The 16,554-nt window shown below is 54.0% G+C and overlaps 1 protein-coding gene across 4 annotated transcripts in view; it reads left to right on the top strand.

The window, feature by feature from the left end:
* The window catches only part of SHISA6 (shisa family member 6), a 203,084-nt gene that overhangs the window by 171,767 nt on the left and 14,763 nt on the right, over positions 1 to 16,554 (top strand). For 2 of the 4 annotated variants that reach the window (XM_075903457.1, XM_075903456.1), the window contains exon 5: positions 3,691 to 3,753. The exons of the other annotated variants lie outside the window; for them this stretch is intronic. In XM_075903457.1, coding sequence (XP_075759572.1) covers positions 3,691 to 3,753 — 63 coding nt within the window. The remainder of the gene's footprint in view (positions 1 to 3,690; positions 3,754 to 16,554) is intronic. 4 annotated transcript variants of the gene reach the window in all.

Here is a 16,554-nt window from a genome sequence, read left to right as displayed (position 1 = left end):
CCCGGTTGCCTCGCCATGATTAGGAATTGAAGATGCGATGTTTGACAATATTGGCTAATCCACCCCAACCTACATGTTTAGAAGCTCTAGTGTAGCTCAGGCCATGTGGGATCCAGTGAAACCCTTGGCTCCCTCTTGGGCTTTAATTTGGCAAACTGAGCACATGCTCAAGGCAGTCAGCCTCGTTTGTGGTCAACTTTTCGTGTCATTGTAGTCTGGGTAAGGCCTGGTTAATAAAGCGTTCCTCACTTCCTGGTCTGCAGCATCAATGTAAGGCCTAAACTGCACAGTAGCAGCAACAAAATAAGACACCCCATGAACCTCTCTGCCTAGTGACTCAGACAGTGTTACAGTCCTTGGACATCAGTTGTAATTAAGAGACACATGAATGGCCTGCGTCATAAAAAATCACCCTTCTCTATTTGGAGCCGAGTCTTTAATGGAAGATCTCTTAATGCTTCCTCTGCCGAGAAAACTCACTGCTGGACTTGATAAATCCACTGCAGTAGAAAGAGAGAAAATAGATTTTCTACCCAGGCCTCAGGGTTTCTTGCCTTGAATTCCAAAACACAAATGTGCATTGTTACCGCAGGGGGTTATAAATATTGTTATTAAATTCTACCAGTGCTGTTTAGCTGGGGCTCTTCTTTCTTATCTTCTGAGGCTGCTTTGCTTTTTGTCCCTAACTGTTGATTTAATTCTTCCTCTTCAAGCAGCTTTCTTACACATAAGCACTATGGAATCCGAGCACTTGAAAGGAACTTACAATCAGTCTATGCTGGTGCCAAGCAGCTATCTTGTCATCATAAACCACTTGTTAATTTTTTTTCTCTGAATCTCTAAAAAAATGGTGATGGGAGGGTGTGGAGATTACTGGAAAGAGCAGATTAGCAGGAAAGGAGACAGGAGGGAAAACAACAAAGCAGAAGCTGGTTGGGACTGTCTGTGCGTGTATCACTGTCCCCCTACTGCAATAAAATGTCCAGAGGCATTACACACATTAAATACTATAAAACTAACATTCAAAATATTGTATAACTTACAGAAACATTGGGTATCTGTAGGATACTTGACATGCATTAAAATATTTTAGCACTCCAATTTTTAGAAGATTGGATTATTATGTTTTCTCTCTCGCGCGGGATGCTGATCACCCATCCCCTTTTCCCTGCGGAAGCTATTTTTCCATTGGAGAGCAAAATTAATCCATTTGTACTAACAATGACACATGGCAAACATTAACTGTATAATTATGCCCTAGAGGAAAAAGCGACCTAAAGAGATTCTCCCCAGAAAGGCTGCCTGCCTGCAGGGAAAGTACAATGTGGGTTCTTTGGGGGCTATTTAAAGTTTTCTTCGTCAATTACCGGGAGTTCAAGACCTTGAATCAGAAGCCTCCTTGAGTGATTTATGCTGCAAATGGGAACTGTCAGACGCGCTCCCTTCTCAGCTCAGATCAATACCGCAGGAGCTGAGAAGATCCTCGCCTGTCAAGAGTGAGGCTGAAAGGCTGTCAGCCCCCTTCAGAGCCCAGACGCTCAGTGAAATGGGCTGATCTGAGTTGCTTATTGAGAGCTTCATCCCGCAAGAGGCGGAGGCCCCTCCGCTCCCACTGGGCCGAACGCTGGGGGCGGCACATCTGCAGGGTGCACTGTCAGCAGGGCTGCCGGTGCCGCGGCGCAGTGACGTCCATGGGATTACGGGGCTCAGGCACCTGAGAGGGGAGCTGCTCAGCGCTGGGCAGGATGAGGCCCTCGGGCACAGACGTCTCCTGGAAGTGGCCTGGGCTGATTGTCCGTTTCAGGATGAAGCATCTGACAGGGACTCGCCCCTTTTGTCAGCCACTCTAGCATGGCCCCAGAGCACCCAAGGCTCCCCCCGAGTCACTTCTGCCCCACGCCAACTGGGAAGCACTGGACTGGCTCAGGCCTGCTTTCCCTGGCTCCTCCCGAGCAGAACTGGGAGCTCCCCCGCCGGCTGGGGAGAGGGGGCTGTTCAGGGGCGCCCCGACCCACAGGTGCCTGAGCAACTCAGCAGTTTGTTTCAAGCCCAGTGGCCCAGCCTGGCCCAGCCTCCACCCCCAGCAAAGGCCCATTCTCCCTCCTGCGGGGCTGGCGCGAGAGAAGCGCGTGAGCAAGGGGGAAGGACGCAGGGGCAGGGTGTGGGGCAGTTAAAGGGCTGGCTCCCAGGGCCCAGTGGTTTTCAACGACCGGTAGCGAGCCTGTACTGGCTGGCAGGATGCCAGGCCCTGAGTCTGATTGCTGCGGGGGATCTGGTGACCAGCGGGGTGCTCGCTGTGTCAGAAACCACACCTGAGGGGCTGCACAGCACTGGCCCAGCCCAAGGCTCCGCGGCTGCTAAGGAGCTCGGTCGATTTATTTAGTGTATCCAAGAAAATCACAGGCGTGCGGACGTGGGTGGAAGGTGTCTGGCCAGAGAGAGCTGCCTCGAGTCGGTAGGAGAAGGTAGAACCAAAGCCAATTGCTGACGTAAGGCGCATTGTTTGGACAGTGAGGGGCAGTAACGGTTGGAGCAGCTTCCCTTGGGGTGGGGCGCCTTCCCCACGCCTGAACTCTTTGGGTGACTGTAAAAGATCTGGCAGAAATGGCTGGGGAAAGTCTCTGGCCTGTTTTACACAGGAGGTCCGACCCGTCACCACAATGCTCTGCAGCTTAGATCTGGCCTCGGAATCCACGAACCAGCGAAACCCGCACCAGGCTTCCTGGGGGACTCCGGGGTGAGCCGTGGGTTTTGTGTTACGTTTCTCATGCCGCGTGCTGCTGGCTGGGAGCGTCCGAAGGGCTGCCCTGAGATGCTGGGGGGGGCTCGTCTCGCAGCATTTCCGTCCCCACGGGACTCCGTCTGCAGGGGAGGTCTCTTCTGAGGAGCGTCGCAGGCACTGGCGCACTCTGAAAGGTGGGGAGGGGGCCAGGACTTTTGGCTGCTTCTCTGAGTGGAACGCCCCGTCCCATGCAAGTGCCGGGCTCGTGTTCTTGGCCACCTTTGCAGTGACTGTGTCTGGTAAGTGCCTGGCTCCTGGGTGGAATCTCAGTGGGGTTAAGTGGCTGGCCTGTCGCCACCAAACTCATCTCCTGTGACCCCGTAACCTGTCTGCAGCCAGACACTCTGCGTGTTAAAACAGCAGGAGGACACGCCCCAGGACGCTGATCTAGGCGGGCGTAGGGGCCCCTTGCCTCGGGTGGGGCTGCTGTGCATTGCAGGGAGCAGGAGGGGAAGGCGCATGACAGTTCTCTTTCCATTGCCCTATGGCCAGACCAGGAGTGGCCGAGGGAAGGCGTTTCCCAGGAGCCGGGAGCAACCCCAGAAGAGGGTCTGGATGTGGACACAGACCAGGATCTCTGTCCATGGGGCCTGGATAATGGGGGGCTGCAGAGGGAGTCAGGGTCACGCCTTGGGGACTAGAATCCGGCCCTCGTTTACTCCTGCCGAGCGGCACGTCTTGCCTTGCAGCCCTGCCATGGGAGCCGTTCCCCATTAGCATGTTCCTCTCGCATCTGCAATCTAAAGTGAATAACATGAAAGACTCTGCTGCTTTCTTAAGCATTTTCTTCTCTTCCCTTTAATCATGCCAATAGTTCCTGTGAAGAATGTGAACTGTAATTATCAGCGGCAGATCGGTGGAGGCGCGGAGCCGGTTCTTAAAAAGATTTTTTTTTCTGTGAATTTCAGATGACCAAGAACAAAATTATAACCACCTGATACTAAACAGCGCTGCCCAGACACCTGCCAATGGTAAGAGAAAATGGCACGCATTGGAGCCTTCCCCTGGCAGCCGGGAACACTCCCTGGCATTCAAACTGCCTTTAATGTGACTGCAATAGCTCAGATGTCAACGTGCGAGTCTATTAGCATTAAAGGCAGGGCCATATTTCTAACAATGGCGACATTTAAATATGGCCCCGTCTCATCGCTCCAGTGAAATGCCAGCTCTGTGCTCCCTCGGGTTGGAGGCCCTGTGTTCGTTTCCATGGCCGCCGGCTGCTGGCACAGGCCCTGTTGCCTGCGAGGAGCCCTCCTAGCTCCTCCTTGGCAAGCCCACGGCATCGCGGCCCAATGGCTGAGGGATGCGGGGACACAGGGCCTGGGCCAGCAAGCAGTTGGGATCAGAAGGGGGCCCGAGATTGAGTTCAGCACCTCCCCTGGCTGGCCAGCCCCCTGGGCCCAGGGACGTGCACCACGTGACAGTTCCCCTCTCGCAGGGCGGCTGGAACAGCGTGTCCAGGGGGGCGCCGAGAGCCACTGAACCAGGCTGTAAGCCCCGTGTCTGAGGGAAACCGCTGCCAGCCAGGGCGTGCGGCAGCCCCCTAGTCCCAGCCACCCGGCTGCGGGGAGCAGGCCCCACCCAGCCAGTGTTAGTGATGGGCATGCTGGGGGCCCTGTGAGGGGGGGCCAGTGGGGACCCAGGAAGGGATGGAGAGCCAGGGAGGGGACCCCGTAGGACTCATTCTCCCCCCACCCTGCCAAGGAGGGGAGCCTGTTCCCGGCAGGTGAGTTTATGCTCTGCTCTTTGCTGCCCTTGCGGCCACGTGATGACAGGGCAGGTCGCTGGCTGCGGGAGGGGGAGGCCAACGCGCCCCTCGCACCCCTGCAGACTCGTCTCCACATCCTAGAGCGGAGCCGTCTGTGGCTGGGCTGTATACACCTGCCACGCCCCCCGTCGGCCTCGTGCTGCCCTTGGGTTGGTCTTCCCACCAGCGTGGCCAGTCCTCCAAGGGCTCCCTGGACGGCCCTGCCCCGGGATGGCTGCCGAGGCTCTGGGGTCCCCTTGCTCTCTGCTGCACGTGTCCTTCCCTTCCCTCCCTGCCCTTGCCTGTCCAGCCACGCTGCCCTCTTGGCCAAGCGACCTGGCGGTTTCACCTCCACCTCCTGCTGTTGCATTGGCCAAAGTGCTTCTCTGTGCCCGCGCAGCACCCTCAGCCTCTGCTCGGGCTCCATGTGACCCATTGTCCATAACCGGCCCCATCCCACGGCCCTGGCCCTGCATCCCAGCTCCGCCTGGCCCTGCCGGCGCCTCCCCTCTCCCTCCGCTGTGCTGAACTCCCCTTGTGTTAGTTCATCTCTTGCCTGCTCTGCTGCAGCTTCCTCCCCTCTGGCTTCCCCAGCCCCCGCTCCCCAGACTCCAGCGCACCGAATGCTGCTGCGTCCCATCCAGTGCAGAGCTCCCCTCCCTGCCTCGGGCCTTGTTCCGCCTGCCTCCCCTGCCCACTCTGCTCTCTCCTTCCTCGAAATCGTCCCAGCTGCTGTCTGACCCACCCCATCCGAGCAGATACCCGTCTCCCTGCCCCGTCCCTGGATTCCTCTCTGCCACTGCCCCCCCTCAGGAAACAGGCTGGGACACAGCTGGCTGGAAGCTGCCTCCATAGCTTGAGAGAGGCTGGGAGAACAATTTGTCCTGCAAAACTTACCTTGGACCTTCGTTTGGCCCACTCTTCTTCCAGAGAGGCACCAGCTGCTCCGTCCTTCAGGGTGCCGGTCACTTCCCACTGGCAGCCTGAATTTGCCCTGCCCTCCAAAACCCACAAAAGACGTGATGCCAATTTCAAAATCGGTAGGTTAGGTCTAGTGGCAAGATAGGCTCCAGGTAGCAGACGTGAGGGGACCTGGCCAAGGCGTTCCTGGGTGAATGACATAAAACATAGTTGTCAACCAGCCTTCAACAGCCTGACGTGGTCGCGCCTTTGAGTTGCAGTAACAAAAAGAAAGAAGCATGGGGATAAAGGAGCGGGGGAGGGAGGGATCAGCTTGTCTTTCTCATTTCCAGCCCCTCGGAACAGGGAACCGGACAGAGACTGTGGCTGTGAGTTGCAATCTGCCGTCTGCAATCTTCCCAGGCCTGAGCCCAGCCCTTCCGTAGTGCCCCTGCCTGCCTCCAATCCCCAGGGCACAGCCAGAGTGCCAGCCCTGGGCTTGCTTGAGGAGTGCCACCTTATCCTCCAGTTGCCTGGCTTTTTAAGGGTGTGTGTGTGTGTGCGTGCGTGTGTAATGAGAAAATGAGAAACACAAATATTCTTGAAATGCAGTACACACTTGCATCTGCTTATTTTTTCTGCTTGTAAATTGTACATTTGCGCCATCACCTTTAGCTATTCAACCAGCCAGGTTCTCTGTTGCATTTAAAAATTATAGATAACAACATGTGCCAAGGTATTTATACTCTTCTCTTGATCTGACAGCTGCCTTCGCGCTCTGTGTAGTTGGGTGAGAGAAAAAGGATCAAAGCCGACATATTCATGATCTTCGATTACAGATTTTCAAGTACTGTTCTTCCCTTAGCGCTCTTCTCTCCTGGGTATCCTTGTGATACTTGTCCTTAGAGCAGGTTGAACCCTTGAATCACAAACAGAATATTCATTTGGAATTCCCCTTTATTCTCTCTCAAAGTGTCCCTGGTCACAGTGACGTGTTTGTTATGGGTGATCCACTGACAGATCATTTTGACCATTTTTATTGCGGGCTCCAATAAGCGTCATAGAATAATAGGACTGGAAGGGACCTCGAGAGGTCATTGAGTCCAGCCCCCCGCCCTCAAGGCAGGACCAAGCGTCCAATATTTAGATTCCACTCTTCGGGTTCTGTGATCGTTGAGGTAAGCAGGCTCCTGCGTTACTAAGGAGCGGATGCCTAAGGTATTGAGGGGTCCGAGTACCTTTGGAAATCAGGCCCTCAGACACTTGGAAATTGTGCTTCCGGTCCTGGGTCTCTTGATGACAATTGATGTTTTGATAGCGATGTCCCTGGGATCAGAATTTAGCCCAAAATGATGACAAGAACTTCAGGGCTATGTTTTCAGAAAGGCTAGTCTGAGCGTTGTCTGTTCAGCCTGGGTGTGCAGCTAAGGAGTCGAGAGTTGACTTTCCTCGCGCAAGTCCACCGTTTGTACATGTGCCTCGGATGGCTCTTTTCAGAAGGTAACTGTGACGGACCGGGCCATGTCTGGGCACAATTGAGGGCGTCAGCTCAGGGTGAATTACTCAAATCCAGGGCTCCTTACAGTCCCCAGACTGGTGACCTCTCCAAACAGGCCACAAACCAGTCCCACAGAGCGCTTCAGCTGCCAGCCTGAAGCCTCACGAGCAAAACCCCTCCGGCACCCCAGCAATATCCGTGCCCCAGATGGCCCCGGGCCTCATACACAGGTGGGGGGTCCTAGCACCCAATCCCACCTACCCCGAACAAGTCCTGTCCGGTTCCAAGAAACCCGCCACAGATCCCTGGTCAATTTACCCTCTGGACCTTACCCACAAATCACGCTGGGCCAATCCTTTAGAATCTATATCTAAAGGTTTATTATCACAAGCAAGAAAAGCATGAGAGTAAGGTTGTTAAAGGAATAGTACGTTACATGCACCGAATCTCCCAGTTCTCGATGCAGGTTCTAGCAGAGATGTTACAGCTGCTGGTTTAAAAGTTCTTGTTGCACATCCTAGGGTCAGGATGGGTTCACAGGTCTTCCGGGCTCTTTGATCCCTGCAGTGCTGCCTCTGGGATGAAGTGCTGAGCTGAGAACAAAATGGCATCGACCACATGGCCTCTTTATACCTCCTTCCTGGCCTCTTCTTGTATGCAGCCCATCACCTGGCCCTCAGCCTCTCTCTGCTGGCAGCTCTTAGGTCTCCGCCCTCATGCTTTAGGTGTGTCCTTGGCCCATCGAGTGCCATTGTCCCACAGGGCCTCGCTACTCAGCCTGTCCATAGCAATGCTTAACCACATTCAGAGAAATATTCAGCTTTCACACAGATTACAGATTCCTACCTACACACATAGACGTTATACACTCACATAAATAGCGTACACAGGATCAGCAAACAACAAGTTCCCATTCAATACCCCACATGGTCCCCTTTTATACCCTTGTTGGGGCCAGCACCCCCACCTATGGGTGCAGCCATGATCTGGCTGCTTCCCTCAAATTCCAGTAACGTGACAGTAACCACAAGTGGTTAGTTAGTAACTTCTCAGATAATAGAAAATAGAATGATAGAAAATACAAGGGAGGCTCCGACAAGTATTAAAAGAGGGTGACACACATAAGAGAAGCATATTCAGTAGAGTCGAAGCTGCAGAGGATCCTTTACAGGAGATACCTGATACTTGCTGACTCTATTTCTGTGCAACTGACTATTTTATTGCTGCTTACATTTCATTTAATTATGTTTATTGCATAATTAATTGTGTCTGGGCATCTGGTTCAGCATAATTATTATTAGTCCAAATACATAAGAAAAGAAAAGAAATGCTCTAGTAGGAAAGCTATAGTTATTTTTTGAGTCACTCACTGCATTTGGCGTATTGTCCTGGTACTAGTTAATAGAATATAGACAGTAACTCGATTCACTGTTCTATTCTGACCAGCCACTTTTCTATACCCAGTATTAGTTTTGCAGGGATACTTGTAAGATCCACTTAATGGCTGCAGCCACGTGATTTTTTGTTTAATTTGAGCAAATCAGGGCATTTTTCTAACTGTGCCGTAATAGGCCTTTGGGGAATCCACCCTGACATAACTCTTGCATCCATTTTCTAACATCAGGCCAGAAGCATTCACCTGGGGACTAGCCCAGACGGGAGGAAAAGGATTCCTGATACCGTCCATGGAAAACCCCAGCAATGTGCCGTGGATTTTGTGTTGATTGTTCCTGGAGCATCAAAGGGCCCTAGTTAATTGGCTCGATGATGGGCCCTTTGTGCCTGCCCTGGTGGTGCTGCACCCACTCAGCCCCCTGGTCCAGGGGAAGGGGGCAGGCACCTGAGCTCCAGAGGCTGGCACAGACCCGATTCCAGGAGAGCAATAGCAGTCCCCAGGCAGTCTGGCTTTGCTCTCTGGTCCAGTCTCTCTGCTAGCAAGCAGGCGCTTGCAGGTTTCCAGGCCATGCTGGAGAGAAGCCAGGCCCCGAGGGAGCTGGCAGACGGTGGGCTGGGAGTTAGGCACCCTGAGGGCCACCCCGGCTCCGCCGCCAGTGTCTCCCATCGACCCCCCTGCACTGGTTCTCTGCCCCACCGCTGCGGGAGCCCCTAAGCACCACACAGACCCACGCCCATTGGCCCATCCACCAGACACAGCTTCCCCGGCGCAGCGCTCGGCACGCGGGCTTCCCCCGGGTCTCGGGCATCGCTGGTCCTTCTCTGCAGCTCCTGGCCAGGCCTCTGCCCAGCGCAGAGCACACGCTCTGGGAGCAGGCCCTTCCCCTCCACAGCCAGCAGCACCAGGGTCTGATGGCTGGGCAGAGCCATCACCGCAGTGTGACTCAGGGCCCTGCTGTGCCGCGTGCCTAGGTCCAGAACGAGCCTTCCCCGCAGCGGGACAGGAAATACTGCAGCCCCCCAGGGCGGGGGCACAGGCTGGCTCTTCAGTAGCAGCCCGGGCATTTCCTGTGTTTGCGGCGGGGGGCGTTCACGCCGGGGGGAGGGGGCCCTCCATTCTCACACGCCACCTGGCAATGGGAACCAACAAGCAGTGTCTGAAGGAAACTAGCTCATGACTGGAATTCGTATTCAGCTCCGCCCCCCCGCAGAACACCCCGCCCCCGCAGAACGTGCCCTTCCCCCGCCCCCCGCAGAACGTGCCCTTCCCCCGCCCCCGCAGAACGTGCCCTTCCCCCGCCCCCGCAGAACGTGCCCTTCCCCCGCCCCCGCAGAACGCCCTGCCGTGTAAGTGGAGACGGTGCATTACTTGCCCATGCAGTTCCGCCCCATCGAGTCCCTGACCTTGAGCCTTAACTCCCGTCTACAAATCTCGGCTCAGGTAGTCTCCAGACAGCTCCTTTAGTCTTTAGCTTTGCTGCAAGACAGACCGTAGTTTTCAAGGTGACCTTTCGTTAGCCGGAGTTCTTGTGTGCGCTTCCTGACCCACCCCCAGAAAAACAGATGGTGAGCAGACGTGGTGGTTCTGGGCAGGCCTGTAAGGCGAGTGTGTGGCACTTAATTTCACACACCTCATGCAAGCAGGCAATTAACACTCTTGCTTTGACACTCACCACAAATCCCATTCATATCACTGGGCTTATTTTGGCTTATCCAGGATTCCATGCAAAATGTAGCTTGTGTGTAGGGTCTGGCACAGCGATTTGCAATGGCTGCTACTCTAATTGCTCACTACACAAGCAGGAATAGACGGCCTGGGGGGCAGAGCTGGTCTGGGCAGAATTCACAGCTGCGTAGGGCACCCAAAAATGTGGGGCACCGCTGGGTCTCAATATCCACCCCCCACCTCTTCCTATCCCTCGTCTGCAGTTCTGCTTCCTCGGCAGCGGATCTAGTTCAATTCAAAGTGAAGAAGCTGGCCAGCGCTCTTAGCAGAGCCCAGGGCCTGGGAAAGGGCCATTCCAGCGGGAAAGAAGCCATTTCGCGGGCACTGCCAAGCCAGGTCTAGCCTGTCACATTCTGACTTTACGCCATCAGTCGACAGGCCCTGAGTTTAAAACACGTCATCAGCATGTCGCTGATGAAATCCCATTTCTACAACACCCCCCGGCCTGTCGGCGGGCACAGGGGCCAGGTTAAGAATCCTGCGTAGGGCCCCCAGTCCTAAAGCCCTGGCTGGGGCTCCCTCTCCGAGCGGATGCCGTTGCTGTTTGCAGTATCAGAGCTAATCGATGGTTTCCACAGCCACGGCGCGTGCAGTGCACTTCCTCATCCCGCCGCCAGTCCATTAGGCAGGGCGGGAGTCCCCCTGACAAATCGATCTCCAGGCAGTGGCGGAGATAGCGCCAGGGCAGCTTTTCTTCACCCGAGACACCCGGCTGGGAGCTGCCAACCTGCCTCCGCTGAAGAGGAGCGGTTTGACGTGGCCCAGAGAAAAGTCAGGCTCAAGGCAGCATGTGTGTGTGGGGGGGGAGGGCATGCAAGGTCACAGCCCTGCCCCCCTTTTCTGTGGGGTTCACACGTGGCAAGCTGCAGCCTTTCGGCTCTGTGCAGGAAGACAGGGATGGGAGCTGGCCTGTGTTTTCCAGAGCTCAGCTCTGCCCTTCCACCCTCCCCCCTGCCTGAAGCTGCTGCCAGCCCTGGCCATAACTCAGCCGCCACCTGGCCTCTGGCCGCAGCGTAGATGGGAAGGGGTTGAGCCTGGGGATGCCTTGACGGGGAAGAGCAGGGGAGGGGACCCAGGGGACAGAGCAGTTCCGCTCTCCCTGGGGCAGGTGTGAGAAGTGGGTGCTACGTGCCCCTGCCTGGGGACCTGCAGGGATGGAAACAGCATCCTCCCAGCTGCTGCAGGGCTCAGCTGAGGGCGGAGAAGCGCAGTGTGGGGCTTTGGCACACGCAGGGCTTGGTGCCTCCTGGCCAGCACCCTGGCCAGAGGGCCTTGAGCGCAACCCTGATGCCAGACCAGGCAGGGGCAGTGAGGGAAGAAGGGGCCTGCGGCCAGGCTGTTGGTGAGCTCAGTGCTCCAGTCATGGGCTGGCTCTCCGCACAGCACCGGGAGGGAGCACCCCCCGCTGAGGGGCTCTGGAGGAGCAGCGGGGCTGAATGGGCGCAGCAGGGAGAGGACAGTGAGAGGGAAGCATGTAAAGGGCTGATGGTGGGAGGGGGCAGCAGAGGTGACACGTACCCAGCCATGGCCTGCCCGCAACCCCACCATGCTGGAAATGGGGTGGGGTGCTGGCTGGGGGGGCACACAGCAGAGGGAGCACCTGACCTGACTGCCCACCTTGCACACCCACCCCCATCGTCAGCCACTGGACTCCCTTGCCACGGGTGGGTGGGCACCTGGTGAGCCAGGATCCAGCCAGCAATAGGACCCACCAGAACTGCTGGGGATGGGGAGACAGGAAATACATATGGTTGCCAGATGTCCGGTACTGACCTGGACAGTCCGGTATTTTTACCTCCTGTCCGGTAAAAAAAATCCAGAAAATACTGGACACCTAAACTGTCCGGTATTTTCTGATTTGTTTCCCTGCCAGGAGGTGAAAATACCAGACACCTGGCAACCCTACACACACTCAGCAACTGGACCCAGCCCCTAGCCCCTCCTTGTCTCCACCCCTCTCCCCCAGACCCCTCTGCTTACGTGGTTCCGCAGGGGAGCTGCCTTCTGGCTCAGATCAGGAAAACAAGATGGCCACCGGCAAAAAGCCTCAAAGGCTTTTCTTAAAGGGCCCATGTTTTTTTATTGTTATTATTATTATTTTGCTTAATAACTCTGTTTTTTGCTCAACACTTTGGTCTCCCCCCTTTTTTTTCTCAACAGAATTTCCCCGGTGTTTTTTGGGGGGGGCGAGGGGTTCGGTATTTTTGGTTAATCATCTGGCTACTTTAGAAATATGGGACAATTTGCCATTAAAAAAAATGAGGGAGACCTGCAGGAGGGCTGAAATGTGGGACTGTCCCTTTAAAAGCGCGACATCCAGTCCCCCTACTCGGATCGCTGCCAGGCGGTCAGCAGCAGGAGGGCCAGGGCTGGTTTGACATGTGGCACGTGGCCGTGCAGCAGGGCAGGTCAGCCCCGTGCGAGGCCACAGGAGGAGTGTGGGGCCGTGCGGGTGCAGCTCTGCTGCACGAGGACTTGTTGGTGGCACAGAGGGTTCCGTCACGTGCAGGGAGTACGGTGGGAGAGGCTGCACTGAGCCCTGCACTGCCCAGCAGGGTGGGGAGCCGCCGGCTCGGTGCGGTGCTCAGCAGATGGGGAGGAGGGAGCTCAGTGGCAAGCAAGGGAAGGGAGCAGCAGGGAGCCTGCGGTCCACACTCCCTAGCCAGTCTGGGGTGCCAGCCCCTAACCCCAGCCAGAACTGGAAAGAGCCTTCCTCCAGCTCTGCTCCGGGGACAAAGCAATGGACAGAGCTCTCAGGCTGAAGGTCCACTAGGCGCCGGAAGATTGAAACCCCCTTGAGATTTGCCCCCTATAGGGATGGAGTGTGGGCGTCTGTGCGTATATCTTTGTGTGTGCGTGTGTGTCTGTGTGTGCGTGTGGGTGGGTGTGTTGCATTGCCAGGGGCTGCTCTGTGGGGTATGGGGAAAAGTCCCAACCCGGGGGTGGGGGGAGCTGTGCTTTTGGACTGTGGATGAAAAGCAACGTGCACAAAGTGAATGGCCTCTCCCGGTTGTGAATGAGGTTGAAATGTTTGCTGCGGTGGAAAAGCCGAGGTCTGGCAGGACCGAGCGGCTGAGCAGCGATGGGTTTGGGCCGGGGGCGAAATGCCCCCAGGTCTCTGCGCAGCAGAGTTTGTGCGTTAATCCTAGTGGGCAATGGGACTCGGCCCAGGGACCAGGTTCTGCAGCCAGCAGGATGCCAGTGACGTCCAGCAGGACTGAACTGGAACCAGAGTCTGTGGAAAGAGCAAGAGGCAGCCCGCTGGGCTGTGGACGGGAGGCGGCAGGATCTGCTGCCTAGAGAGGAGCGTGTCTGGAGACCCCATGGGAGGGAAGGAAGCCAGGCTCCCTCTCCTAGACCGGTGAGCCCGGAGGCCCAGGCCTGCTGCTTGGCCACTGACCCTGTCTTTGTTCAGTGCTCGTGGATTTGTGGATTAGGATAGTGGCTTATCTGGGGGTTGCTGGACATTCCTGCAACCAATGAACTGGAAGGCTTCACTTTGGGAATCTCCCTCCTGTCCTCAGCCATGCAGACCAATGCAAAAAATTCATTTAGTTTCTCTGCAAAGGCCTTATTGTCCTTGAGTGCTTCTTTAGCATCTCAATCGTCCGGTGGTTGTTTAGCAGGCTTCCTGCTTTGCTTCCCCCTGACTTCGGCAAAGGGATGTGCTTTCAATACCAAGCACACTCTGCAGACTGCCTGCACCCAGTGGCTTGGCCTCTCTTCTTTTCTCCACTCGCAATTGAAACTCCAGCTGCAGCAGTTCTGTGCTAGCCGACACGCAGAGGGCTCAGTTTCAAGATGCTCACCTTTGGCTTCCCTGTGCAAAAGCAGCATGCCGTGCGGAGCCTGGACTCTGTTGGAGCTGCCCCTCGGTTCCTGCACCAGAAATTGCTGCAGAAATCCCCACAGCTTCATGAAAGGGATTTTTGAACACAGGCCCAGTTCTGCAAGCTCACATGCCTGGACAGGCACTGCACTAGGAAAGTCTGGTTAGGGCTCATTGTGTGTGCAGGGCTCTCCTGTGCATAGGAGCTAGAGGGATTAGATCTTTGGGCAGAAATAACCCTTGAGAATACACCTGAGGCCATGTCTTCACTAACTGGGAAGGTCAATGCTGTCTCAATCGATCTTTCAGAGTTTGATTTAGTAGGTCCAGAGAAGACTTGCTAAATCGAACTCAGAGGATGCCACAGTGGGCACTGGTACTCCTGCGCCGTGCAAGGAATGAGGGAAGCTCAGAAACTCAAAAAATAATAGCAAAATGTTTTTTAAGTGCCAGCTAAACAACCAGTGGGGCCCTTGGACGATGGAGAAGCGAAAGGAGCACTCAAAGAAGATAAAGTCACTGCAGAGAAGCTGAATGAATTCTTTGCTTCAGTCTTCATGTCTGAGGATATTGGGGAGATTCCCAAACTTGAACCATTCTTTTTAGGTGACAAATCTGAGGAACTGTCCCAGATTGAGGGGTCATTAGAGGAAGTTTGGGAACAAATCGATAAACTACCAGTAACAAGTCACCGGGACCAGTCACTTGAGAAATGGGAAATTGCTGAACTATTATCTGTGGTTTGTAACCTGCCCTTTATATCAACTTCCGTACCTAATGACTGGAAGGTAGCTAAAGTGACGCCAATATTTAAAAAGGGCTCCAGATGTGATCCTAGCAATTACAGACCGGTAAGTCTAACATCAGTACCAGGCAAATTAGTTGAAACTCTAGTAAAGAATAAAATTGTCAGACACGTGGATGAACGTAATTTGTTGTGGGGAAGTCAACATGCTTTCTGTAAAGGGAAATCAGGCCTTACTAATCTAATAGAATACTTTGAGGGGATCTCCGAACATGTGGACAAAGGGATCCAGTGCAGAGAGTGTACTTAGGTTACCAGAAAGCCTTTGACAAAGTCCCTCACCAAAGGCTCTTAAGTAAAGTTAGTTATCATGGGATAAGAGGATTGATGGATTGATTACTGGTTAAAAGACAGGAAACAAAGGGTAGGAATAAATGGTCAACTTTCTGAGTGGAGAGAGGTAACTAATGGGGGTCCCCCAAGGGTCTGTGCTTGGACCCATCCTATTCAACCTATTTATAAATTATCTAGAAAAAAGGGGTAAATAGGGAGGTGGCAACATTTTCAGATGATCCCAAACTGCTCAAGGTAGCTAAGACCAAAGCAGACTGTGAAAAGCTTCAAAAAGATCTCACCAAACTAAGTGACTGGGCAACAAAATGGCAAATGAAATGTAATGTTGATAAATGTAAAGTAATGCCCATTGGAAAACATAATCCCAACTATACCTACAATATGATGGGGGCTAATTTGGCTACAACCACTCAAAAGAGATCCTGGAGTCGTGGAGAGTTCTCTGAAAACATCCACTCAGTGTGCAGCAGGCTGTCGAAAAAGCAAATAGAATGTTAGGAACCATTTAAAAAGGGATAGAGAATAAGACAGAGAATATCTTATTGCCTCTATCTAAAACCATGGTCCGCCCACATCTTGAATGCTGCATACAGATGTGGTCTCCTCATCTCAAAAAAGATCTATTGGCATTGGGAAAAGGTTCAGAAAAGGGCAACAAAAATGCTGAGGGGTTTGGAACGGGTCCCATATGAAGACAGATTAAAAAGACTTGGACTTTTTAGCTTAGAAAAAAGGAGACTAAGGGATGATATGCTAGAGGTCTATGAAATCATGACTGGTATGGAAAAAGTGAATAAGGAAAAGTTATTTACTTGTTCCCACAATATAAGAACTAGGGGTCACCAAATGAAATTAATAGGCAGCAGGTTTAAAACAAACAAAAGGAAGTTTTTCTTCACTCAGCGCACAGTCAACCTGTGGAACTCCTTGCCAGAGGATGTGGTGAAATCTAGGACTATAACAGGGTTCAAAAAAGAGCTAGATAGATTCATGGAGGTTAGGTCCAGCAATGGCTATTAGCTAGGAATGGTGTCTCTAGCCTGTTTGTCTGGAGGTAGGCGACAGAGGAGGGATCACATGAGGATTCCCTGCTGTGTTCCCTCCCTCTGGGCATCTGGCACTGGCCACTGTCGGTAGACAGGACACCGGGCTGGATGGACCATTGGTCTGACCCAGTCTGGCTGCTCTTATGTTCTTAAGCTGCCAGGAGTATTTGCTCTTGTCAGCCTCCCACTGTGGAGTCTCTGTGGAACCTTGAATCAAGATATGTTGACTCGAGCTACGTAATTAACATGGCTGGAGGAGCATGTCTTAATTGGACCTTCTCCATTAGTGTAGGCCTGCTCTGAGCATCACGCTCTCCAGAGACGAACACTTCACGCCCCCAGGCCAGCAAGCTGTACCCAGCGGGTTTCCATATGGGAACAAGGGACAAACAACAGTTGGGATCTGACACTGGAGATTTCCAGTCCCCTGAAGCCCAAGGACACCGAGTGATTGGCCTTTAGCCTCCTTCCAGAAACAGAGCCAGCGCTCAGAAACATTGTCTTGCTACCAGTCCTCTCGGCAGCTGGTTTC

Source organism: Pelodiscus sinensis, chromosome 20 (genome assembly GCF_049634645.1).
Source record: "Pelodiscus sinensis isolate JC-2024 chromosome 20, ASM4963464v1, whole genome shotgun sequence".
In the NCBI taxonomy this organism is placed as follows: Eukaryota; Metazoa; Chordata; order Testudines; family Trionychidae; genus Pelodiscus; species Pelodiscus sinensis.
The sequence above is the reverse complement of the archived record's forward strand: the minus strand, read 5'-3'. Positions and strand labels throughout refer to the sequence as shown.